General features: G+C 54.6%; 11 protein-coding genes across 11 annotated transcripts; 8 read left to right on the top strand and 3 right to left on the bottom strand.

Annotated features, from left to right (window-relative positions):
• Positions 1-351: 351 nt before the first annotated feature.
• Positions 352-1836, top strand: AYL99_11485 (hypothetical protein; the record flags this gene model as incomplete). The annotated part of the gene is made up of 1 exon (XM_018842991.1): positions 352-1836. One exon carries the CDS (start codon positions 352-354, stop codon positions 1834-1836), a length of 1485 nt encoding a protein of 494 aa, XP_018687751.1.
• A 371-nt stretch (positions 1837-2207) lies between these two features.
• Positions 2208-4943, top strand: AYL99_11484 (hypothetical protein; the record flags this gene model as incomplete). The annotated part of the gene is made up of 6 exons (XM_018842990.1): positions 2208-3366; positions 3435-3627; positions 3678-3848; positions 3904-4367; positions 4423-4626; positions 4729-4943. 6 exons carry the CDS (start codon positions 2208-2210, stop codon positions 4941-4943), a joined length of 2406 nt encoding a protein of 801 aa, XP_018687750.1.
• A 319-nt stretch (positions 4944-5262) lies between these two features.
• On the bottom strand, positions 5263-6393 carry AYL99_11483 (hypothetical protein; the record flags this gene model as incomplete). The annotated part of the gene is made up of 1 exon (XM_018842989.1): positions 5263-6393. One exon carries the CDS (start codon positions 6391-6393, stop codon positions 5263-5265), a length of 1131 nt encoding a protein of 376 aa, XP_018687749.1.
• A 500-nt stretch (positions 6394-6893) lies between these two features.
• On the bottom strand, positions 6894-8441 carry AYL99_11482 (hypothetical protein; the record flags this gene model as incomplete). The annotated part of the gene is made up of 3 exons (XM_018842988.1): positions 6894-7474; positions 7530-7915; positions 7975-8441. 3 exons carry the CDS (start codon positions 8439-8441, stop codon positions 6894-6896), a joined length of 1434 nt encoding a protein of 477 aa, XP_018687748.1.
• A 257-nt stretch (positions 8442-8698) lies between these two features.
• On the top strand, positions 8699-10399 carry AYL99_11481 (hypothetical protein; the record flags this gene model as incomplete). Its single annotated transcript, XM_018842987.1, has 5 exons — positions 8699-8819; positions 8884-9381; positions 9438-9658; positions 9720-10281; positions 10338-10399. The coding sequence occupies 5 exons, from the start codon at positions 8699-8701 to the stop codon at positions 10397-10399; spliced, it is 1464 nt and encodes a 487-aa protein (XP_018687747.1).
• A 1839-nt stretch (positions 10400-12238) lies between these two features.
• AYL99_11480 (hypothetical protein) lies at positions 12239-12790 on the top strand (the record flags this gene model as incomplete). Its single annotated transcript, XM_018842986.1, has 1 exon — positions 12239-12790. One exon carries the CDS (start codon positions 12239-12241, stop codon positions 12788-12790), a length of 552 nt encoding a protein of 183 aa, XP_018687746.1.
• Positions 12791-12812: 22 nt separating this feature from the next.
• Positions 12813-13874, top strand: AYL99_11479 (hypothetical protein; the record flags this gene model as incomplete). The annotated part of the gene is made up of 1 exon (XM_018842985.1): positions 12813-13874. One exon carries the CDS (start codon positions 12813-12815, stop codon positions 13872-13874), a length of 1062 nt encoding a protein of 353 aa, XP_018687745.1.
• A 2483-nt stretch (positions 13875-16357) lies between these two features.
• Positions 16358-17249, top strand: AYL99_11478 (hypothetical protein; the record flags this gene model as incomplete). Its single annotated transcript, XM_018842984.1, has 4 exons — positions 16358-16468; positions 16581-16742; positions 16834-17056; positions 17134-17249. 4 exons carry the CDS (start codon positions 16358-16360, stop codon positions 17247-17249), a joined length of 612 nt encoding a protein of 203 aa, XP_018687744.1.
• Positions 17250-17750: 501 nt separating this feature from the next.
• On the bottom strand, positions 17751-18551 carry AYL99_11477 (hypothetical protein; the record flags this gene model as incomplete). The annotated part of the gene is made up of 1 exon (XM_018842983.1): positions 17751-18551. The coding sequence occupies one exon, from the start codon at positions 18549-18551 to the stop codon at positions 17751-17753; it is 801 nt and encodes a 266-aa protein (XP_018687743.1).
• Positions 18552-19288: 737 nt separating this feature from the next.
• On the top strand, positions 19289-20451 carry AYL99_11476 (hypothetical protein; the record flags this gene model as incomplete). Its single annotated transcript, XM_018842982.1, has 2 exons — positions 19289-19904; positions 19967-20451. 2 exons carry the CDS (start codon positions 19289-19291, stop codon positions 20449-20451), a joined length of 1101 nt encoding a protein of 366 aa, XP_018687742.1.
• A 489-nt stretch (positions 20452-20940) lies between these two features.
• On the top strand, positions 20941-23985 carry AYL99_11475 (hypothetical protein; the record flags this gene model as incomplete). Its single annotated transcript, XM_018842981.1, has 1 exon — positions 20941-23985. One exon carries the CDS (start codon positions 20941-20943, stop codon positions 23983-23985), a length of 3045 nt encoding a protein of 1014 aa, XP_018687741.1.
• Positions 23986-24596: the final 611 nt, after the last annotated feature.

Here is a 24596-nt window from a genome sequence, read left to right as displayed (position 1 = left end):
TTCACTCTCTCATTCAGCATGTCGACCTTCCACCTTGTTGTCATAATGTGCATCTAAGCCCAGGTTCCGAGACGCTGTAGCGGGATTGGCTTTACCATGTGGCAACGGCCATAAACACCGCATGAACAGCCTTTCCGCGGTGGAAAGGGAGCATTGCCGGACCGGGTATGTCGGAAGAGCAGGCCTGTCGAACGCAAGAAATGCTTCCGGACATGGGCTCTGGTTATAACCCAATGCACCATCTTGATTGCACTACTCAATAGAAACCCGCGTCCGAGAGGAAAAGATAGTATCGGCATTGTTACTCTTCCCCAAGTCTTGGTCCTCATTGGCCCGTTGTCTGTCTCAAAGATGAATTTCCCGCTGCCAGACAAACTGCCCACGATCGAGGAGTGCCTGCCCACGCACCGCGGCCTGTACTACAACGGCGGCTGGCATGAGCCGATCGATGGCCACTACATCGACACGTTCAACCCGGGCACGGGTACCGTGATCACCAAGGTGGCCTATGCTGGCGTCAAGGACACCGAGGCCGCGTTAGAGGCCGCCCAGGCGGCCTTCCCTGCGTGGCGGGCCACACCGCCTCTCCGGCGCGGCAAACTGCTCAAGAGAGCGGCACAGGTGTTTCGAGAACATGCCGTCGAACTCGCCCTCCTCGACGCCGCGAACATCGGCAGCCCCATCACCATCATGGCCGGCGACGCGCACTTCGCCGCCGAGTACCTCGACTTCTACGCCGGCCTGATCCCCGCCGTCACCGGCGAGACGAATGATCTAGGCGAGGCCACCTTCAACTATACCGTGCGGGAACCTATCGGCGTGGTCGCGAGACTCGTGGCATCAAATCATCCGCTGATGTTCACCGGGACGAAGATGGGCCCGGCCCTGGCGATGGGGAACACGGTGGTCATCAAGACGCCCGAACAGGCGCCCCTATCTGCTCTCCGACTTCTTGAGTTACTCGGCGACATCTTCCCACCTGGTGTCTTCAACGTCCTCTCGGGCGGCATCGACTGTGGTAAAACGTTGTCGACGCATCCGATCGTGAGAAAGATCACCCTGATCGGAAGTCTGCCGACCGGCCGCGCGATCATGAAAGCCGCCGCCGAGTCCCTCAAGCTGTCCGTCTTCGAGCTGGGCGGGAAGAATGCTCTCATCGGATATGCCGACGCCGACATTGATCGCCTTGTCGATGGCATTGTGGACGGCATGAACTGGTCGTGGTGCGGGCAATCGTGCGGCTCGACGTCGCGGGTGTTTCTACATGAATCTATACACGACAAGGTCCTAGATCTGGCGAAGACCAAGCTCGAAAAGACTTATGTGCCAGGTAATCCTCTGGACAAGGCGACGACGATGGGGTCGATGGTCAACAAAGCTGCCCAAGACAGGGTACTACGGTACATCGACATTGGGAAGAAAGAAGGCGCCCGACTCGTCCTCGGCGGAGAACCACCCAGCACCGAAGACACCAAGGGAGGCTGTTTCGTGCTGCCGACGATCTTCGCCGACGTGGAGCAAACGATGACGATCGCACGCGAGGAAATCTTCGGACCTGTCCTGTCGGTCCTGAAATGGACAGATGAAGAACAGATGTTCAAGGACGTCAACTCGGTCGAGTACGGGCTGACCGGCGCGGTGTTTACGTCCAACATGTCGACGGCCCAAAAGGCTGTCCGTCGGATCGAGGCCGCCACCGTCTGGGTCAACACGTCGGCCACGCATTACCTGGGCATGCCGTGGGGTGGATACAAGCAGTCCGGGATTGGGAGGGAGGACTGCTTTGAGGAGATGGTCGAGATGACCCAGCGGAAAGCGGTGCATGTGAAGCTGTGATGACTACGACTGTTACTGGCCCCTTGAGACATTGTACCACACAGAGTAGGAACCAATAAAAGAGTCTTGACAAAAGCCATACTCGTGACTAGACAGTCTCGGGTACCTGAGAAGTAAGACCTCATAGTACAGCATAGCACAAGGTGCCTCGGTGATCGGGGCTGTTCATCCGACGGTCCGGCGTTCCGACGTTCCGGAGCCCCCAAGCTTCGTGCATCCGGTTCCTCGGACAAATCCTCATTGCTTCGCTTCCCCAGAACTATTCCCCCTGGTTCTTCCCCAGATTCGCCCTTTCCCGCAGGATTCATCGCGCAAGGCGGACGGACGGATGCTGGAGCCACCATCCACCTCGTCTTTGCACATGGAGAGAGATGGCCTTCAGGTTCGGGTCACACGAGGAGTCTGGGGAAGACTCGCCGGCCCCTGACAACAACATCAATAACAACAATAACCGGGGGCCAGCAGACCACCACCGTCGCAGCAGCCAACAACAACGCAGCTTTGACGAGGACGACGGGGGCCGCGCGAGTAAACGACAGCGGACGGCCCTGGCCTGCAACTCGTGCAGGTATCGCAAGTCCCGCTGCAATGGCGTCCACCCCACATGTTCGACCTGCAGCGACTTGGGCCTCGAGTGTGTCTACCGGGGACCCGCGCCCACGCCCCGATTCCAGTCTCGCGACTTGCAGTCCATGGAGAGGAGGCTGCAGAAGTTCGAGGATCTGTTGCTGGGGATCGTGAATAGCCAGCAGGTGATGAATAACAACGGTAACAATAGTAACAACATGAACAACGCGGCTCTGGCCATGTCACAGTTTGGATCCCACCTTCCACCAGCCGGCCCTTCCGTCGTCGATGCATCAGCTCAACAAAGTACCCCCGTGCCAGCCTTTGCCAGCCCGGTCCGCTTCCATCCAGAGCAGGCCACGACCACCACGACGACGATACAGCGGGACCAGCCCATGTCGAAGCTGTGGCCGATGGCGCAGGAAGACACCGTCGACGGGATGGGGAGCATCGTCTTCTCCGACGACTCCAGCTCGGGGTTTTTTGGGCCGTCGTCCAACTCGTCCTTCTTCAGCAAGATCGCCAAGGTCCTGGCACTGGGGATCAAGACCATGCCTGAGGGCCGAGACTCGACGCGAGACCTGGCCTGTGCGCTGTCACGGCCGGCATCCCCCCCGGCGCAGAGCAGAGGTGGTCCCCGTCCCGTGAACCCGTACAAACTCCCCTCGCGTGCAGAGGTTTCGCGCCTCATCGACATCTTCTTCCGCAACACCGGCCACTTCTTCCCGTACATCTCCAAGACCAGCTTGACCGACATGGTGGACGAACTGGAGCTGACCAACTTCAGCAACGTGCGCAAGTCCGGGCTGTGCTTGTTGAATGCCGTCTTCGCCATGGCGACAAGTTTCGACGGAGACAGTGGACGTCATCCAAAGGCGCGGGAAATTGAGTCCGATGTCTTCTTCCAGCGCGCCATGAGCTTGTCACCGTGGACGATCTCGAATACGGCCAACCTGGAAACGTGTAAGTATCCCTCGCCTCTTTCTCTCTCTCTTTCTCTCTCTCCACCAGGACTGATCGTTGCAAATTAGTGCAGGCGCTCACAGTCATGACTCAATATCTGCAAGGCACGTCGCGGTCCGCACAGACGTGGAAGCTCCACGGCCTGCTCGTGCAAGCGGCATTCCAGCTGGGAGTCCATACACAAGATCCCAATGCCCGGATCTCTGCTCTCGAAAGGGAAATCCGCACCAGAATATGGTACACGTGCATCATCCTTGATCGGTATGTTTCTCACATCTTCGCGTTGAGTCTTGTTTACTGAGCGTGGTCAGGATTTTCAGCACCACCTTCGGCAGGCCTCTCCTGATCAACAACGAGCTCATCCACATTGACATGCCCCTGGATCTGGAGCTTGAGCAACTGCCCAAAGACCCGTCCCAGTCGGAGATCTCCCCAAACTCCAATTCGAGGCCTTCGGCAGGTGTCGTCTTTATTCCCAGCATGTGAGACAGTCTCTTCTCCGTTGGTACAGGACGTACTGAACATGCCCACATTTAGCAAGCTCTACCAGATCCAAGGCGACATCATCCGGTACATTTACAATCACAACGTGATTATTTCGTCCCACGACCTGCGGTCCGACGAGCTGTACAGCAAGATTATCGAGCTCGACCACGCTTTGGAGAGGTGGAAAGCGGACCTTCCGCCCGGGTCGGAGCTGCTGCCGCTCGAGTTCATCCAGAGCATGGACACCGAGAGCTGGACATACCCGAAGGTCCAAAATACCATGACGCTCCGCTACCTCAACGTGCGGGCCCTGCTGTTCCGCAAGGTCCTGGAGCACTCGCTCGACCAGGTCGCCAAATCCGGCGCGTCGGTCCTCCCCCTGGGCGGGTCGTTACCCATCGGCGAGATCATGATCCAGGCGTGTGCAGACGCTTGTGTCCAGACCATCACCATCATCCGGGCGACCGCCCGCAAACCTCATGTGCTTCCTGCGTGGTGGTATACGGTGTATTACGGTAAGCTTGCCTGCCTAATTCTCGACCATTAGGGTCTAATCTGATGCGCGACCAGTCTTCAATTCGGCCTTGATCTTGTTTGGGGTTATCTGCCTGCAGACCCTGGGCAAGGCGAACCTCGGTACCAAGGCCGCGGGCGAGCTGCTGGTCGTCATCCAAAGCGGTCTCGAGGCCCTGGAGATTACCGGGAAGGATACGCGCCTTGTCCGGCGGTGTTCCAAGTATCTGACCAAGATCATCCTCGTGTCGACCTTGCTGGGTAAGAAAGACCATCTTGTTGTCATGACCTCTATCCTTTCACAAATACACAACCTCTCCCCCTTTGAAAGGAAGAAGCCAATATAGTCTTGGGCCGCCCCAGTCCGGAATCACGTGTCGGCGCAACAACTGCCCGCCGACGTCACGGCGCTGATCAACTCGTTGCCCAACGTCTATCCGCCCTCGACCAGCGGCGGCAATACCCCGACGCCGCTAAACACGGACTTTGGGCAGTTCTTGATCGACGAGGACTACGCCTTTTTGGACGTGTGGACGGACCTGGTCCAGGACACTGCGACCGGTGTGCCTAACGCTTGACGAAGATTGCTCAAATCGGACCACGTTCGAAGTGAGCATGCCTCAGGCTCCTGGGTGTGTATCAAACGTAAAGTCATGTATTGAAAGAAAAGTCTCACTTATATTGAAAATCAAGGGGGGAGGGGCTAGAAAGAAAGAAGAACCACTCTGTGGGACGAATGCTATCATCGATCATATTATCACACCCTTGAGCGCCCTTTCCACGAGGTGTACTGTATATTTTCATGAAGCTGTCCTGTTCCCTTCAATTCTCTCTCTCTCTCTCTCTCTCTCTCTTGCGTCCTTGTTATCAGCTATCCCACCAGCTATGCGCGGTACGCTATTGAAGATCCAGCACAATCCTTCCTTTGACCTTGGCCTCCTTCAACCGCTCGAACGCCTCCCCCGCCGCGCCCATCGGCAGTCGCTCGGTCATGGGCAGGATCTGATGCAGCGCCGCAAAGTCCAACGTGTCCTGAATGTCCTGCAGCCGGCTCGCATTGACCCCCGTGACGGTGTACCCCGAGTTGATGATGTCGAGCAGCGGCAGCGGCAGCGTGAAGGGCCCCCCGGCCGGTAGGCCGATGCAGACCAGCGTGCCCGCGGGCGCCAGCATCTTGCAAGCCTGCTCGTACGACGCCGGACTGCCCGTGGGCACGAGCACGCCTCGCGCGCCCCCGCTGTCGCCGGTGACGGCGCGCACCGCGGCCGGGACGTCGGGTGTCGTGCGGAAGTCGACGAAGCGGTGCGCCCCCATGAACAGGCAGAAGTCCTCCTTGTCGCCGGAGTCGATGCCCACGACCTGGAACCCCATCTTGCGCGCGAACTGCACCCCCAAGTGGCCCAGACCGCCGCCCGCGCCGGCGATGGCGATCCAGTCGCCCGTCGAGGCCGCCTGGACCTTCTTCAGCGCCCGGAACATGGTAACGCCCGCGCACAGCAAAGGCCCGACTTTGGACAGCGGCAGACTGTCGGGAATCCGTGGCGTCGTGGCCGCCTGCGACGCCACGTACTGCTGCAGCGACCCCGGCGACGCATGGCCGTAAATGGTGCGTTCGGCGCAGAGGTGCTCGTCGCCGCGCTGGCACGACTCGCACGTCCCACACACCCTCCGCAACCACTTGGTGCCCACGCGATCACCCACTTTGAACTTTTCACCGTCGACCTTCGCGCCCACGGCGACGACATGCCCGACACCTTCGTGCCCGGGCGTGCGGTTCCCGTCCGTCATGCCGAACCCCATCTGGCCCCACTCGCCATACGCGAATGCCACGTCCGTATGGCAGATGCTGCTGTAGCACAGGCGTATGAGCACCTCGTCGTCGCCGTAGAGGGGCACTTCGGTTTCCTGCACGGAGATCGTGGCGTTGGGTCCGGCATTTTCAACGACCACGGCTTTCTGCCGTTTGGGGATGGAGAGTTGTTGTTGTTGATGTTGTTGTTTTTCAGGTTCGAGTTCGACAGGGCCCATTTCTTTTTCTTTTGCTTTTCTTTTTCTGGTCTTGCCTTGCTTTGCTATAAGGTATACAGTAGGTATGTCGCATCCAGGGTACTGTCTTCGTCTTGCTGTGCTTTCTCGACGACTACCCTTAGAGGACGAGGGGACGGAGAGCCCGGGGCTGGACCAGACGCAGATATCATATGCTTTATGGGCCCGGTTTAGGGGAGGTTTCCTTTCAGCCTCGTCGCGGATGGCGGTTGAGCATCCGGTATCATACTGCGCGGATTGAGTGTCTGTTCCTATTCGACATCTAGACCCACTGGGATCCACTTGTTGAGGCCGGCGAAGGACGGGATATGCGGTGCCACCGATTTACTGTCGACTTGCCTCATATCTGTGCACACACTGAACAGATCAAAAGGTACCAAGGCCATTGTACGGTGAGTTATTGTCTACAGAGAATATTCTTTTCTTGGCCCCTTAGTCGTACCAACGTGCAATGCCATGTGCACACTGGGGCTGTTGGTGGCTTAGGGGCACAGACAGACGTGCTTGTTGAACATGAACTCCTCCACCCCGTACCCTCCTCCATTACTCCCCCATCCCGACGCCTTGCACCCGGTGACTGGTGACGTCGAGTTGACGTGGAGAGTGTGCGTGTTGACCTGGACCTGTCCAAAGTCCAGATCGCGCGCCATCCGCAGCGCACGCGCGTAGTCCTTGGTGAAGATCGAGGCCGACAGTCCAAAGTCCGTGCTGTTGGCCACCTCTATAGCCTCGTCGTCGGTGGTGAAGACGGAAAGCGAGGCGGCAGGACCCCAAGTCTCTTCTCTGTTGAACCGCGAGTTGGCTTTGATCTGTGTGACGATCGTCGGCTCGAGAGAAGAACGACCGGTCATCTGGTTCTTCCCAATGAGCAACTCGGCCCCGTCAGACACCGTCTCGGCAATCAGGTCATGCACACGACGGGCACCCTCGGCCGTCACAGCGGATCCCCCGGACGGCGTCGCCCGCATGGCTTCGATGAGTTCCTCGACAAAGGCATCCTTGACCTTCTCCTGCACTAAGAGCCTTTCAGTACCAAAGCAGACCTGACCGTGGTGTGCGATAACTGTGAATCACGTGGTTAATTGTGAGGCGACAAGATGGAAGGTGTTTCACTTTACCTCCGAAAACACACTTCTCCGCCGCCGCTTTCAGGTCGGCGTCCTCCAGGATGATGGCGGGACTTTGGTCGCCCAGTTCCATCAAAACAGGCTTCAGGTGTTTGGCTGCGACACTGCCGATGATCCTGCCGACGTGGGGGCTTCCCACGAACTCGATCTTACGCAATAACGGATGGCCGATGATCGCCTCGGTGACGGCCGGGGCGTCAGTACGCGAGCACTGGATCTGGTTGAGCACGCCATCGGGCAGCCCCGCCTCCTTGAACACCTCGAGGATGAGCTGATGGGACCATGGCGACAATTCTGATGCTTTCAGAACAACCGTACAGCCAGCAGCAAGGGCGGCACTGATTCCTCGACACGCCATGATCATGACGGCATTCCATCTAATTAAAGAATTAGCAAGCAATCAGGAATCCAACGGGGGAAAGCAGTGTTATCTCACGGCGGGATGATCAGCACCACGCCCACCGGCTCCTTGAACACCAACGACGTATTGAGAGGGTCATCTGCCGGAGGGATTCGCCCAGCGACGGTCATTGCAGTGGCGACATTCTGTCGGATCATGGTCGCCGCCAACGAACAGTCGAAGCTCGGCCAGTGGTCATCACAGCTCGTCTCTGTGGTACATCGTTTCGTGGCCTCCGTTGTTCTCTTTTCGAGGATGTCTGCGGCGCGAAGGAGAATATCCCGGCGCTTTATCACCGGAACTCTCTTCCACGACTTGAACGCCTTTCCTGCCGCTTCCACCGCTTTGACACCAACTTCAACCGTAGCACTTTGAGCATAGTGGACCACGTCACCGGTCTTTCCCTGAACGACGGCGAAGTTCTGCGACTCAGCCAGGGAGACTGCTTCTCCGTCAATCACACATGGCACAACGGTGCCGGAAGCCGATTGTTGCGCGAACATGCTGTTTCCCTGTTAGTCGCCCGGTCATACGCCTGCAAAGCCGCGACCCGGCTTGTAGAACTCTCTCACACCACATATAACAGTGATGTCCATATCGCCCCGGACTTGGGTGAAACAACAGCAAAGGGCCGACCAATCGGAAACGGCGAGGCTTTCCGGGGAACAACGGGCCTCGGACAGCCCATATGGAGCCCCGGAGAGACATCCCCGGACCAAGCAGCACAATACGGGCGGACGGTCGATTGGAATGCTTCAAAATGGCCCGGCCTACGCATGCCCTGAAAACGACGGCGCGTCAAGACCGCGAGACACGACCATTCTCGACTATCTGCCCAGACTCCCTTGACATGCCTTCGGCAAATAATCCTCCAGCTAACGGTTAGTCCTGCCGTCCATGTGAATTTTGATGGGCCTATTGCTCACGAATAACGCTTTGTCACAGGCAACGGTGCACCCGACGCCCACCATGGGCAAAAGCTCAAGATTGTGATTGTGGGGGCAGGTATCGCAGGCTTATCGTTAGCTGGACTCTTAGGACGCTCTGGACACCATGTGGTCGTCCTCGAAGGAGCCCCAGCGATCGCCGAAGTGGGAGCTGGAATCACCTGCTCTCCGAACCAGACTCGTCTTTTGACTCGATGGGGGCTCGACGGCCGCCTCCGCAAGCACACTGACACGCTGTCAAACATCATCTTGAGACGGTGGGAGCACGGCGAAATCTTGGGCAAGGCGCCGCTCATGCCCCAGGTGGAGCAGAAACACGGAGCACCTCATTACGTGATTCACCGTGCGGACCTCCACGGTGCACTGATGGACGACGCCGAGACAGTTGCCGAGATTCGAGTCAACAGTATGGTTGTCTCGATCGACTTTGAGAAGCCCTCAGTGACCCTGCAGGACGGTACAGTGGTCGAGGCAGACCTGATTGTGGGTGCAGATGGTTAGATGTGTTCCCCCCCCCCTTCCATTTCGAATATAATTCTAATCTTCTTTCAGGAATGAAATCGACCTGCCGGAGGATCATGTACGAGAAGCTAGGCCTCGTCGATAAGCCTACCCCTACTGGGGACGCCGCTTTTCGTGCTTGTATCCCGGTCGAAAGAGTCACAGACCCCGAATTGCTTGACTTTGTGACCAAGCCCCTAGCGACGAGGTGGATGGGTGGTGGCTGTCATATCCAAGGCTACCCCATCCGACACGGGCGTTTCTACAACCTTGTTCGTGCCGCCCTTATGTGCTTGAAACCAGACGGACGCGGCTAATCCTTGCTTTGAACAGGTCATGTGCCACCCTGATCCTGGCTTCACCGAGGAATCCTGGACCACAAAGGCATCCAAGCAAGATATCCTCGACCAGTTCGGTTCGTGGGATCCGCAATACCTACGCAAATTAGTGGACCTCATTCCAGAGGACAATGTCCTGGTGTGGCATCTCTGCGTCCACGATCCCCTACCCACGTGGGTGATGGGTAAGGTGGTCCTGGTAGGCGATGCGTGTCACCCCATGCTACCATATGTGGCGCAAGGAGGGGCGCAAGGTCTCGAAGACGTGGCAGTCCTCCATCTCGCGCTGGATCAAGTCCCAACGGCAGATGACCTGCCCGTGTACTTGAAGGCGTATGAATATGCGCGCAAACCCAGAGCCGAGCACATCATGAGCATCGCCGGGGTCAATCGAGATGTCCTACATCTGCCCGACGGGCCAGAGCAACAAGAGAGGGATCGAAAGTTTGCCGCTGTCGCACAAGGAGGCGAGAACCCTGACCTTCTTGGCCACGCAGAGGTGCAGCGATACTTGTGGGGTTATGATCCCGAGAAGGAGTATCTCGACCATGCTGGATGTAAGTGTCCGTCTCTGTAATGATGATGTCTTACGACCACTGACAAGGATTCCCAGCACTCCTCGAGCAAGCCCGCAACTATGTTCGAAAGCAGCAACAGGTAGCTTCCAATTCTTAAAAGCATCCGTGTGGGACTGAATCTTCTTGAGAGCTTGCAAATGTCGGGAGGATGGAGGACCCCCCGGATGTGCTCAGGGACATTGGGCGTACAGAACGATCCGTGGCTTCGTTCGGGCCCAGGACAACATAGACGATACAAAAGCGCCCAATTTAGTTTCTTGTTGTCACCTTACGAAGCTTGACCTTCTTCCTCTACGGTGTCAGGCTTTTTTGCCAGGTGACGAGGCCGTGCTTCAAGGGGAACCGTCAAATCGACCCCCGTCTCGGTCTGCTCAGCCTCAGTCTGTCCTGTAAGGGGATCGAGGCTTGCTCATTCAATCTAAGATTTCTTACAATTGGGCAACGTTCGTGGCGGTGGAAATGGGCTGAAGACAAGAGCTGGCAAGCCAGCCATCATCCCACAAAAGGGTAGAGCTTGCTTTAGTTGAAACTGCTACTGCGCCACGTTTCCCCTCTTTTCTTTTATCATGCACTCTCCTCAGACCCAGAGGATGTTCGTCTTTCAATTCCCCCGGCTGATCCCAGAAATCTTCCGTCTGATAGAGGGAGGGAGTGAGGTCAAGTGGATCATGCAGACCTTACTTGCAACACCCTCGCCTCGACTATGTCCCGGTTCTCCCGCTTCAAACCCAAGAATGTGGGGTCAGAATAAGGCGCCAGTAACGCCTGTCAACCTCGGTGTTGAGAGCTTTCCTTCCGGGATCAGGATCCTTTTCGATCCGCCAGATTGAGCTTTGGATATCGTGTTCGTCCACGGCCTGACCGGCTATCGAGAGCGGACATGAACGAGCCCAGTCACTGGACTATGTTGGCCATGCGACCTCCTGCCGGCCTGCTTGCCCGATGCACGAGTTCTGACTTTTGGCTACGACGCCTATGTGGTCCGGAAGCATGGATCTGTGGCACAGATCGATATCTCACACCACGCAAACGACCTTCTGAATGCTCTCGCCAACGAGGCCTCTTATCTTCGTGGCGCACAGCCTGGGCGGTGTCCTTCGTCAGGATGCCCTGCGCATCTCTGAGGCAGGTGGAGATGCCAATCTAGCCGCCATCATTCACCACACCTGTGGTATTGTCTTCATCGGAACGCCACACGGAGGCAGCTGGCTTGCTTCTTGGGTGAAGATGCCTGCCGCGATACTCCGTCTGGCGAAGAGGACGGATCTGAGCCTTCTTTCACTCTTGAAACCTGACTCCGAAGTGCTGTCACGGATTCACGACGATTTCCTCTCCATGGTCCGACGAAGAGGGTCACAAAATCAACCCATAGAACTTGCGTGCTTCTATGAACTTACCTCTAGTCGGGAGAATGCAGATCGTCGATCTGCCGTCCGCCACGATACCTGGCTTTAACAACATATCAATCCATGCAAACCATAGGGACGTGGCGCGCTATCCCCCTGGTGACCATCCAGGTCTTAGAAGTATTTTTGGCATACTTGAGCGTTGGGCGCAAACCGACATTACGACTGCCAGTTTAAGTGCTGATGCAGCCGCATTTCTGCAAACTCTCTCCTTTTCGGAGATGGGTGTCCGTCAAGCTACTATTGAACACGCTCAAAATGCAACGTGTCGCTGGGAGTTGGAAGATCCTCACTACAAGGCCTGGGTAAACTGTCAGGACCTCGATCATTAGCACGGACTTCTATGGATCAAAGGAAAGCCGGGTGCCGGGAAGTCGACTCTTATGAAGCACATCGTATCTGAGGCTCCGAGACCTCAAGGACTAGTGAGACTTGCTTTCTTCTTCAATGCCCGAGGTGTTGAGGTGGAACGTAATGCCCCAGGGCTACCCAAAACCTTCCTCCATCAGATGGTGCAAGAGTCGCCCTCCATGACGAGTCGACTTCTAACACATTTCAGAAAGAAGAAGGCCAAAGTCGGCAACAGGCCAATCGTCTGGAACCCTGCAGAGCTGCAAGATATATTTTTCGACACAATTCAGTTCAACTCCAGAACTCCAGTTGAGATATTTGTTGATGCTCGGGATGAACGTAAGGAAGAAGAAGTCCGCACCATCATCGCCACCTTTGAAGGATGTGCAGCCGCAACGGTGGGGAAGGGCTCTCAAAATCTCAAGATCTGTTGGTCTGGTCGACACGACCCTCATATCAGCATCGAAAACGGATTTGAGATCAGAGTTGAGCTTGAGAACCTTGGAGATATATCCTTTACGTTCAACGCCATATGGCCAGATCGAACCGCCAACAATCATTTCAACCTTTGTTCCTCTGGGCAGTCCTGGTGTTCCACAGGATATATAGACTCGCCGATAAAGGTCTTCCCGTCGCCCGAATCGAGAAAGTCATCCATGACCTTTCATCAGAGCTTGCTAAGCTCTACTCGGAGAAATTCTCGACCCTCGACCCTGAATTGGCAGAGGTAACTGCGACCTGATGTACCTCGTCATGTACACGATCCGACCTCTCGATACCGACGAACTTCGAATTGGAATAGAGTTCATGAGGAGTACCTATCCTTCCTCATTGGTAGAACTTGCAGCATTACCAGAGCAGGTCTCTTATTTCCAAAACTTCGTTACTGAACTTTCTGGAGGGCTTTTCGAGGTCGCCTACTCTGATGTCCCCATCGGCCCGCTACGTGCTGATCTGGAACAGTCACTCCACGTCAAGGATTACTCGCATTCGGTCATGCGGCCTCGAGCTATCGCCCGCGAAAACTTGAGGCGTCTATTGGCTGACAAACACAACAAGGGCCCAGGTGTGCAAACGAGATGGGTGGTTCAAGTAATCCACGAAACCGTTCGAGACTATTTGATGAAAGATGGCATGTGTCACCTCCCCGGGAAGTCTTTATCTGTTACAATGGATCTTCGCGTCGGGCACCTTCACCTTTATCAAATGTGTCGTCGTATTCTAGCCACCGACGAGATGAGTTGCGCTCTCTCAAAGGAGCAATGCAGACTACTGCATTTGTCTCATCCTCCAAATACTGTACAGCTAGGTATGGACTGGCTGGGAACAACAATCGCCGACTACGTGCTCGAAAACACCTTCTGGCACTTGCGAAGCTCCCAATTCTTTGACTCGAAAGACCAGTGTGGGCTTCAATGGGAGTTGCTCAGTCCCTCTCTGCAATGCGATGTGCTTCCGGAAGCTATCAAGAAAACCGTCTTGAGATGGGAATGCATTCGACCTGCGGCCAGCAAATCGGAGGTCTATGGCCATTTCAGCTCTGAAGATTCTCACCTTGAACCCACCAGGGATCGAGACCTAGGCCCTGTCCTAGAAGCAACGGGTTTCAAGTTGGAAGATTTTCAGGTCTGCGCGTCCGATGGACATGTGGCTCTCCTCGCCGTCTACCGCCGTTCCCTTTCTCATCCCCGTTTGGGCTCCCCGCCAATCATTTCTGCCTCGCACACCATGGCACCGTGGATGAAGTGCGTCTCCTGCTCCAGGATATGCGCACACGGCCTCCAGCCGCGATTTCTGGAGCAGGGCCACTCTTGATGGCAATTCAATCGCGCAGAGCTGAGCTTGTGGATATGCTACTGAAGTCCAACGCCGTATTAATTCATTCCGGAGCTCTGTATTCGGCACTGAAATGGGGTGACATTTCGGTCATCTCAAAACTGCTTGCATATGGTGACAAATTGACTAAATCAACCGGAGATAGGCTTCCGCTTACACCAGAAGCCTCTCAGGGGTACAAGAACGTCGTAGACCTTCTGCTGGATCATCGTGGGCTGACTTTGGCCGACACTTCCTTGCTGAGGGAGGCATCTGAGGCTGCAATGCTTGCAGGCCACCAAGAAATTGCTAAAACGCTCGCAATAAAGGCAAGCCATCTCTACTGGAGTCACAAAACGCCGTCTCAGTGATCTCAGGCTGACATCCAGAGATATGGCCAAGCTGTTTCATCCACAGAACAAGATTACGCTGACCGATTTCATGGCTTCACATTTGTGGCCAAGCCTCTCAATGGTATCACTTGAGAGGCGATAGGATAGGGTAGCCACTCACTGGAACAAGTCAGAGAATATACGACGTTTTGAGAAGTGAGATCTCTTTGCCTTATGAACACGGCACAGAATTGGTTGACTGCAACTCTGCAAAACCGTGTAATTTGCCCCGCGGCATGAACAAATAAATGTTCGAGACAACTTCGAGTATCTAGATACCATAGATCACCCTCTTCGAAGCTCAGATGAGGTTGCTTGCGAGTTTGTCTCTTTTCTTACCGGACGAAGGCCAAGTGCGGCTCTTTGGGTGTTTTTGGACGACAGCTATCTATTCCTGGCTGGAACTGGGCTGGCCCGACAAAATCCACAATCGGGCAGTCGGCCTAGAGGTTTTGGCTGCCAGCCTCAGCCTCGCACCTCGTACGTGTCGCAGTATGCATCGATTGTCAGGCACCGTGTTCTCCTTTCCAACAAGTCTTGTCAGCCAGGATTGCGACAGTGGTGACAGGAAGTCAGCGCTATTCATCGGCCGATCGGATTTTATTTTTGGCGATGCGGGGCAAGTCTCGGCGGGCACGATGGCATCTGGGGAGAATGGCCGCTTGCAAGGATAAGAATGATCGTCTGTGCTTGTAGGCGGTAGAGTAACTGTGGTTCGAGGCGTTCACCGGAGTGGCTCGGTAGCGGCAAGACTTGAAAAGTGTTGGGGGAAAACAGGCACATGTGAAGGATTGGATGGCTGGGAAGAAAATCGCAAGGAACCATGTGGGAAGCCATCAGGATATCGCGGGGAAGCCACTGGTGTGCATTCAGGGTTGTCCAGATGGATGAAATTGTATTAATGATGGTTGGTCTATTTCCAAGTTTTGTCCTTCGTAGCGGGAGAAAAACAGGTCACTCCATTTTGCACCGGGCGACCCCACCAACTAAGTAGGAGGAGTCCACCCGCCCCGTTAAAGAGCCTCTAGCTTTAGGCAAAAGAATTAGTTCAGTCCCCCCGTGCACCTTTCAGGCTTCTGCAAATACAGTAGGTCCGCAAAAGTCACCGGACACTAGCCGCTTGGCACGCTCCCCGACCACTACACCCCCATACCTTTCATAAGTTTTTTCCACACACACACACACACACACACACACACACACACACACACACACCCCCCCACAAGTGTTCAACCAACAAACCAGTCCCTCGTACACTAGGTGACTAGGTGCTGTATGTAGGCCGTTGGTTGGCATGATTGCCCAGGATCTTTCTCTCATCCACCCTTCTTCGCCCGCAGCAGGGCAAACCGCAGTACGCCGGAGTAATAGTGCGTCAACGGTCTCCGTTCTTTGTTGGACCCTTTGACATTCTTTCCACTTTGCTCACTTCTCTACTTTGTTGGTGGAGGAGGATCTGATTGACATCTCGACTATCTACAGTACTCCGTATCTCTTCCGCACTCCATCCACCCTCTTCCCACGCCGATCTCTCCGCTCAACATCTTCATCTCCCTCTTCCTCCGCCTACTTGCTTCTCTATAGCCTACGTGTCTACCTACCTACCTAGCTACCTAGTGTTCCCCCCAATCATTATTCATACATAAATACATACATACCTAGGGTATTGCGTCCTAGTACGAGGTCACAATCCTCCAACGACTACTGCTCACGTCCCCGCCCGAATTTCCCCCCTCCTCCAGTCGGGAAAGCAAGCAGCCTCATTTCGCCTCTCCTCCAGATTGTCCGATTCGCAATCTCCGCCAACGCTCGCTTTTCTCTCCCGGAACGCAGTACGAGGTATACTCGGTACTACCTACTACATACTACTGCGTACGAGAGAGTGACAGAGAGAGAAAGCCACACAAGCCAGCCAGCCCAACAAAAAAACCTTCCTCGCTCCTCCGGCCGTGCGCGCAATCAGATATCCCTCTCAAGCAAACAAAACTAACTAACTGGACCTGTGAGCCTGTCAATACCACCCGCAACGATCGATCGATCGATCTATCTCTCAGCAGTCGTTAAAATAAAAACCCCCAAGACCCGAGCAGGATGCCTCTGTGCGGCGGAAAGAAGGTGGTGCAGCGCAAACTCGTCCTGCTGGGCGACGGCGCCTGTGGAAAGACCAGTCTCCTCAATGTGTTCACGCGCGGTTTCTTCCCGGTTCGTCGTCCGCTTCGTCCATCGTCTGCGCCTTTTTGTCTCTCTGCTACTCGAGGGTTTCTGAAGAAAGATTGCGGTCAGATGCTAACATGTGTCGTCTTCCGCCCAACAGACGGTCTACGAACCCACGGTCTTCGAGAACTATGTCCACGATATCTTCGTCGACGGCATTCACATGGAATTATCTTTATGGGACACTGCGGGACAGGAAGAGTTTGACCGGCTGCGATCGCTCTCGTACGACGACACTCAGGCCATCATGCTCTGTTTTAGTGTAGGCCCGTCCTCTCTCTCTCTCTAAAAGCCCACGGCTTTTCCCCTTCATCGATAAACCGATTGCTGACTACCCGGGTTCTGAACTGCAGGTCGACAACCGTGGCTCCCTCGAGAACGTGTCAACAAAATGGATTGCCGAAATAAACGAACACTGTCCCGGGGTCAAGATCGTCCTGTGCGCCCTCAAGTGCGACTTGCGGGAAGAGCACGAGAAAGAAGACGACGAGGAGCCCGGGGCTCCCCCAAGGCCTATGATTCAATATAACGAGGGGTTAGAAGTGGCACGACGCATCGGGGCGCTGCGATATCTTGGTAAACAACATCAGACATTCACACCTTTTCCCCCTAAAACAAGCAGAAGAAATTCTAATAGACTTGCGTTTTGGCAGAATGCTCAGCGATGCGGAACCGGGGCGTTAACGAAGCCTTTACAGAGGCCGCGCGAGTGGCGCTGCAAGTCAAGCCGGCTCGATCGAAAGACGACTCGAAATGTACGGTGATGTGATCAAGTTCAGATCCGACAACACTGTCAACTTTTCCTCCCACTTTGCCGTCACGCCTCGAGTTTACCCATATCTCAGCTGAGCTGGCACCTTTACCCCCATTCTGGCCCTCGGAGACATACATCCATCCTTAATCTCATGTACATACACACACCCCCTCGCTTCGCCTCAATTCACGCGTCGCGCCACCCTTACTTAGAAGCAAGAGAAAGATTTCGTCCGTTCTTAGCGTTGCAGTTGTTTTTGGTTGAAGCTTTTTTGGAAACCCGGGAAGCATTATGATCTGGCGTTTTTAATGTTGGTTGAGTCCTAGCGTTTTTGGACATTGCGATGAGACAGATGATGGCGAGATGGATGTTTTGGTCGATAGCGGGACCCGTGGGGAAAAGAGAATCTGTCCCGACTCAATTACGCGACCCGTACAGCGGGTTGGTCAAGCAATGAAGCATCCTGGCGGCAGCTCGAAATCTGATCCTCGGCACGCAAAAAGTTTGATAGAAGCCTCAATCCCTGATCCCGTTCACCAGCGGTTGGCCATTACTTCTGCCTCTTTGCCCTGGGGCAGAGTTCCCAGTAGCACTTGTAGGTGAAGCACCTTCATTGACCAAGACCCAATCTTTGACACCCCCCTTCCAGTCCGCTATCCTCCCTTCACGCACGGGAACAATGACCACCCTTACATCATCTCCTTCAATATAACAGCTGCTATTCTCCGTATCGGCCGTTGCTGGCTCTCCGCTGAAAAACCCTGCCTCTTGCGTTACTTGACCTCCGAATGTGTTATTCGCTAGATGAGCTTCTTTGCACCACTTCTCCTCGTCACTGCCTTGTTCCAGGAATCTTGCTTCGCCTGCTATGGTGGTTGATATTGAGCTGAGGGCAGAAGTGTTCAGGTTCAGAAGAAGAGTGGCGAGAGACGAGCGAGCTGCGGCAGCGGGCGGAGATCCGGCTCGTTGCTCGCCACTCACTGACGTGGCCGTCGGCGGTCTATGGGATACCCAGTCGTGCACCAGGATCGATACCTTCGGATTGTGCATCAGGTTCTGGGTCTTCATGGACTTTGCGTTGGTGGTCATGATGATCACAGGGCCATGGTGGTCGTAGGAGGGCAGGAAAGTGTAGTTCATCAGGGACACATGGGGAGTTGCCGGGCTAGTCTGGCTTGCACTGATTGTCGCGAGATGGAGGAAACGGGCATTCTTGAGGCATTGTGATACTTCCGCAGGCAGGGTCGTGGAGATCAATGGGTTGGTGGTGGTGTTGGACGCTTCATAGTTGAGCGGGGGGTTGTGGGCGTCCGCCATGTCTTCTTCACATGTACTGCGTGCCTGAGCAGTTTCGGCGTCGATAACGTGGGACGGGGAACTTGATCGACAGTGAAGGCGGCGAGGTTGAGTTTGCAGGTGGAAGGACGTTCGCGGTGGGCTGATACTGTAGAGGCCGGCCAAAGTCAAATTTCTCACACATGCCTGTGGTTCCTCCCCGCAGTGCCCAACTCGGCCGCGTCCAGCGGAAGCCTAAAAAGGCCAACTGGGCCCCCAAGCTGTCAAGCTCCAAGCGGTGACGTCGTTGGTTTGCTTTCCTCCTCCCAGCTTGATGCTGCTGGGTAACCAGCATCTTGCTTTCCAATCAACACCCATCTGGCTGCCACACACGTCTGCCACCACTGTCACCAACTGCCAACCCCAGGCCATCATTACCACCACCACTACTACCACCACACATCCTCCTGCTGCAGAACCAGTTTCCCCGCGTTCTGCTCAGAGCCACCCAAACCCCAGCCTTTCACGCTTAAACAATCTGCAACCTCCCTCCACGCCTTGTCTCGACCATTGGGGCTTTCTCCGGCACAATCACCTCGTAGCTCCTCTGCTCGCGTGTTACCTCAGTCCTTGTTCCTTCCTGAACCTCTCCAAAATTCAACAAACCACCAGTATCGACCAAAACAAAGTCTCTTTCGACAGGCATTGTTCTCACTGAGCATCTGCAGTAATCTTCTACCGTTGTGTTTCGAGCTCGAGAATCCCAAACGTTGGCAATAATGCTCGCCCGTCGGCTACTACCCCTCTCTCCCTCCGCCCAAACTCCCTCGTTCTTCCGCGCCTTTACCACTACCTCCGTGTTACGAGACCCCCCTCGCAGCCCGGCCTTGAGCGACCTGACCTCCGACGGAGCAGATGCCTTCAACGTCAAACAGAAGGAATTCCGAGATGGGCTCGAGGCTGCCCGGAAAAGAAAAGAACAAGCTGACAGTCAGTTCCTTGATGCTTCTGCGTCTTCTTCTGATAGATCCCCAAGTCTCACTGCTGCTGCATCCCGCGTGTCTGAACCCCTGGGTTTGGGCTCACTCTCTACCGCACCCTCTACAGAAGAAGCAAGACAAGCCGAGACCGATACTACCACCAAGCGAACCGGCACGCTCTCCAGCCTCATCTACGGCACCCCCGAAGGCCAAAATCTAGACAAAGAGATGGAAAGATCGTTCTCCCAGGTGTTGGCTAGGGGCAAATACGTCCATTCGATCGTCTTCCACGATGTCAAACCAGATAAGGTCGACGACTATGTAGAATTGGTGGGCAATTGGTACCCGAGGATGGCCAATGACCCGGAGAACAAGGTCCATTTGGTGGGGAGTTGGCGAACAGAAGTGGGGGATTGTGAAACTTTTGGTATACTACATCCACCGTCGAAGTGTTTTGGCTAACATGGGATATTGCAGTTCACATCTGGGAATACCAGCGCTACACGGGATATCACGCCTCACTCCACAGCATCGCACATCACCCTGAATTTCCTGCCTTCGAGAAGAAATTGCAGACTTTGATCACTTCCAAGAAAATCTCACTAATGCAGGAATTTTCATTTTGGCCAACCACTCCCCCTCGAAAACTCGGAGGGTTGTTTGAACTACGATCCTATACCCTGCACCCTGGCAACCTGTTGGAATGGGAGACACATTGGCGCAAAGGACTCAAGGCACGCCGAGAAGTCATGGAAGGCGTCGGGGCCTGGTTTGTACAGATCGGAGATCTGAACACCGTCCACCATCTATGGCAATTTGCCGATCTGGAGGAGCGGAAATTGCGACGAGAAATGTCGTGGGGTATCGAAGGATGGGGTGATACTGTGCACAAAACCGTGCCATTGATCCAGAGCATGAAAAGCAAGATCCTCATTCCCATGCCGTGGAGTCCCGTGGGTTAAACCACTCTGGAGGTGAAGTGAGTTCGTGTGGGATTGCATTTTGGTTTAGAGGGGATGAGATGAGGAAGGTCCAAATATTCACGAGGACGATCGTGTTGGGAAGGACATGTTTTCAGTCACAGTCAAGCAAAAGCGTCAAGCTGCCGCTCGTCTCAGCCACCGGCAGGTCTCTTGGTCTCTCATATAGACACTCAGTCGACTTGAGGCTAACTGGCGGATCAAATCCAAAGCCTCAAATATGATAACAATCCGCAGTGAGAAACAGTTGCGGCAAGGCGGTGTACTTTCAATACTCCACAATGTTCAGTCTCAACCAACGAGATGGATACATAAACGGTCGCGGTAGAAGTCCGCTTTAAGAGGCGTCTGATTGGACGGAAGCGGCAGTGCCAAGGGATTTGGTACATCGGGACTTTTTTTACCCTGCGATGCGTTTCTCCAAGTGGTTTGTATGGTCACCAGGAGTTGATATCCTACGGCCAGGAAACAATGCTGAGCCGAGCAAGGACTTCAGGTCTGTGCCATGGCTGTTGCCAGGACTTTCAGATATTCTTCGAAAATGGATTCTGTGGCCCCGCCGTCACCCTGAAGAATCGAACAACGCCACTACCCCTGCGATGGCGAAGGACATTCGCACCGCGACAACATCTCAGATCTTTCTCCAGGAAATCCAGTCTCTTCCAACGACATACTCTACAAGAATCTGATCAGAAACCGAGCCAACTGGAAAGCGAGCACACGTCAGCAGTCGACGTCGACCCGGAACAATTGGAGGTTTTGCAAGAGCTGGAAAAGGCCTTGGGGCGGCCTATAAATGAAGCAATTGACGAAGACCGAGCCGGACGCATATCCATAAAAGAGATATTTCCAGGCAAGCAAATAGACCTGGATGATAGCCCAGACGTCGTCGATGGCAGAAATGATCCGCTTGCCGGTTTGCGAGCCTCCGGTGCATCTTCTGAAGATATTGCACGGGAGGCGAGGCAGATATATGGAGACAGGCTGCCTACCATTGCTCTGGGGACAGAGGAGTTGAAGATGTACAAACGTCTCTATGGATCCCCTATTTCGCTACCTTATGAGGAGTTTCTGGACGAGGAAGAAGCAAGCATCGTCACGGAGATCCGAAATCAGCTCTTGGACCAAGAAGGGGAGCCCATTGATTACGACCCCGAGCCACGCGCCTTCGCGCGATTGGGAACCATCGACAAAGAAGAGCCTGCTGGCAATACCCCAAAGCCTGCGCAAGGAGGAATTGACCTCGGAGCGACCGGCGAGCATAACCCGGCTCTTTCATTGTCTGCTGAAGATAGAGCAGCGGAAATAGCTCGCATGCTGAACGGCGAGATTGTTGCAGGCTCAGGGCGAGAGGAGGATCAGCAGGATGAAAGTGAGGAGGATGAACAAGATCAGAACACGCGACAACATCCATTCACTCGGCTTGGAAAGTTCGCAACTACGCCCAGCAGCGTCCTCCTTTCCCAAAAAGACTTTGTGCGACCCGTTCAAAAAATTATGAGCGGTTTCTCCAACAAGCATCTGAAAGAGATGTGCGAGAAGACCTTTGGAGGACCTGGCCTTCCTGACTCGCCCCTGACACCTAGATCAGGACGTTCCAGACCCCAATTACCCATTCCGCTCGATGCCTCACAGCACTTGATGGGTGAGATGGAGGCGAACGCATTCATCACCACCATTATGCCACCAACGTACGCGGCCATCGTGTCCGTCCTAGTTGAGACACGCAAGCGATTAGGCACGACATGGCTGGATAATCTCTTTGCGAAAGACGGTGGACCACGAGTCCTTGATGCCGGTGCCGGGGGTGCAGGGATCCTCGCCTGGCGGGAAATCGTCAAAGCGCATTGGGATTCGTTACACTCGTCTGATCGTGACCCCGTTCCTCCACCTCCACCCACGAAAGCTGTCGTCCTCACCGGTTCGGACACACTGAGACATCGGGCGGCCGCGCTTCTCGAGGATACGACCTTCGTCCCACGTTTGCCCGACTATGTACACACCCGCGACGTGCCGACCCTCGAGGACGATCGACCTGCACAACAACGCAAACAATTCGATGTCATCATCGCACCCCATACTCTCTTTGGACTGCAAGAAGATTACATGAAAAAGCAGCATGTGCAGAACCTTTGGTCAATGCTCAGCCCCGAAGGCGGCGTTCTCATCTTGATCGAAAAGGGCATACCTCGCGGCTTCGAAGCAATAGCTGGTGCGAGAGAACTGCTGCTCGAGAGGTACATTGCTGTCCCGGAGGGGCGAGTCACGGCATACAGCAAGATGCACAGTGATACTGAAGACATCCACACGCGAGAAACTGGTATGATTGTCGCGCCATGTACGAACCACGAAAAATGCCCAATGTACAAGATCCCTGGGCTCTCAAAGGGTCGGAAAGACTTTTGCAGTTTCCAGCAACGGTACATACGGCCCAGCTACCTGCAACGAATTCTCGGCGCGAAAGATCGCAACCATGACGACGTGGATTTCTCGTACATTTCTGTGATGAAAGGACAGGATCTGCGACAGCGACAAGTCCAATCGTGGCGAGGGCTGGAAGATTCTCTCTCTGCCCCTCTCCATCCCAATCCGCAGCTTGCGGCAGATGATTACCAGAACTGGACTCAGCTCTCTCAGAGCGGTTTCGAAGAGGTGCAGCCTACAAGCAATCTCGCCGATGCGCCCTCAATATTCCCAGACGCGGACAAACTTCCTTCGAGCCTGCCCTCCACGCACAATCTCCCGCGCCTGGTTTTTCAACCAATGAAGCGTCGTGGCCATGTGCTTCTCGATGTTTGTACCCCGTCGGGCAAGATTGAACGCTGGACTGTCCCCAAATCCTTCTCAAAACAAGCCTATCGCGACGCGCGGAAGAGCCAATGGGGCGATCTGTGGGCTTTGGGTGCGAAAACACGCATACCAAGGACACTGAGACTTGGTGGCGAAGATACCAAAGAGGCAAGGAAGGCAAGAGGACGCAAGGAGCGGCTGAAGCAGCAGGCCGAGGAGTTGATGGAAAAGATGCACGAAGAGCAGTTGGAGGAGATAGAAGACCAAAAGGAGATGGAGAAGGCCTTCAAGGAGGGGAAGATTCCTGGTGACGACGGCTATGACTTCGAGAGTCAGGAGACAGTGGAAAGGACGTCTCGGCCGGGCCGGATCAGGCGTGAGAAATCGTCCAGCGGTGTCGAGAGCTTCTCCTTTGAGGATTTCGACATAGACGCAGTGAACCCGCCTCTCTTCCCCCCACCAAAGACACACTCTCCGACGCCGGCCTCGACTCAAGCATCTCGACAAACTTTGTCCACGCGAGCACCGTCTGCCGTTTCGACAGACCAAGACGAGCAGGGCGACCTGACGGCCGAGGAACTCCAGACCCTGCAGGAATGGAACGAACAACTCCAGGGAAGTGGGCCCGACATGCCCATCAAAGGCGGGAGATCTGTCCGACGATATTCCAAGTTCGCGCCCAGGAGCATGAAGACGGTGGCGAGGAAGAGCGGGAAAATCAAATGAGGGAGAGGATCGAATCCCAACCCAGAAAGAAAAGAACATATTGGATCTGTTGCAATGTCAAAAAGCTCGTGTATCATCTAGATGTATATGAATGTTGTGTATGTATAGAGATATCAGACGCCGAGTCTCCCCTTCCATATAATTAGACATCTGCTCAGCTTTCTTTCTTCCTATCCGCTTATCTACCCATCCACATATGTACATAGGCACACAGGTAGAGAGGACACAAGGGCGGGGAAGGAAGAAACAGTTTGGCGTTTCTGTATTGCTGACTTACTGTAAACATACTCCTCGTCTTTGAGATTCAAAGAAGAACCAGTGCCCTCAACTCATCAGACTGGCAGAGCTCTCTATGTTCTTGTTATAAAAAGAAAGTAGAAATAGGCGTATGTTTGAGGGTGATTACACTATTATGTTATATTATATTATACATACAGTACAGATATAGACCGACATCTAGACAGACTATGCTGCCTCAGGACCCTTTTCTATGAAACACTGTGCCGCACGGCCCACGCTAAAGCTGGACAACGACCCGTTGAAATCTTTCCTCCCCCTGTTCACGCTCTTCCTTGTTGCCTGAATTAAAAGCAACCGAAAAGAAAATCGAG

The sequence above is a fragment of the Fonsecaea erecta genome, assembly GCF_001651985.1.
Source record: "Fonsecaea erecta strain CBS 125763 chromosome Unknown Scaff14, whole genome shotgun sequence".
Taxonomy (NCBI): domain Eukaryota; kingdom Fungi; phylum Ascomycota; class Eurotiomycetes; order Chaetothyriales; family Herpotrichiellaceae; genus Fonsecaea; species Fonsecaea erecta.
Note: the sequence above shows the minus strand (reverse complement) of the source record. Positions and strands in the feature narration are given on the sequence as shown.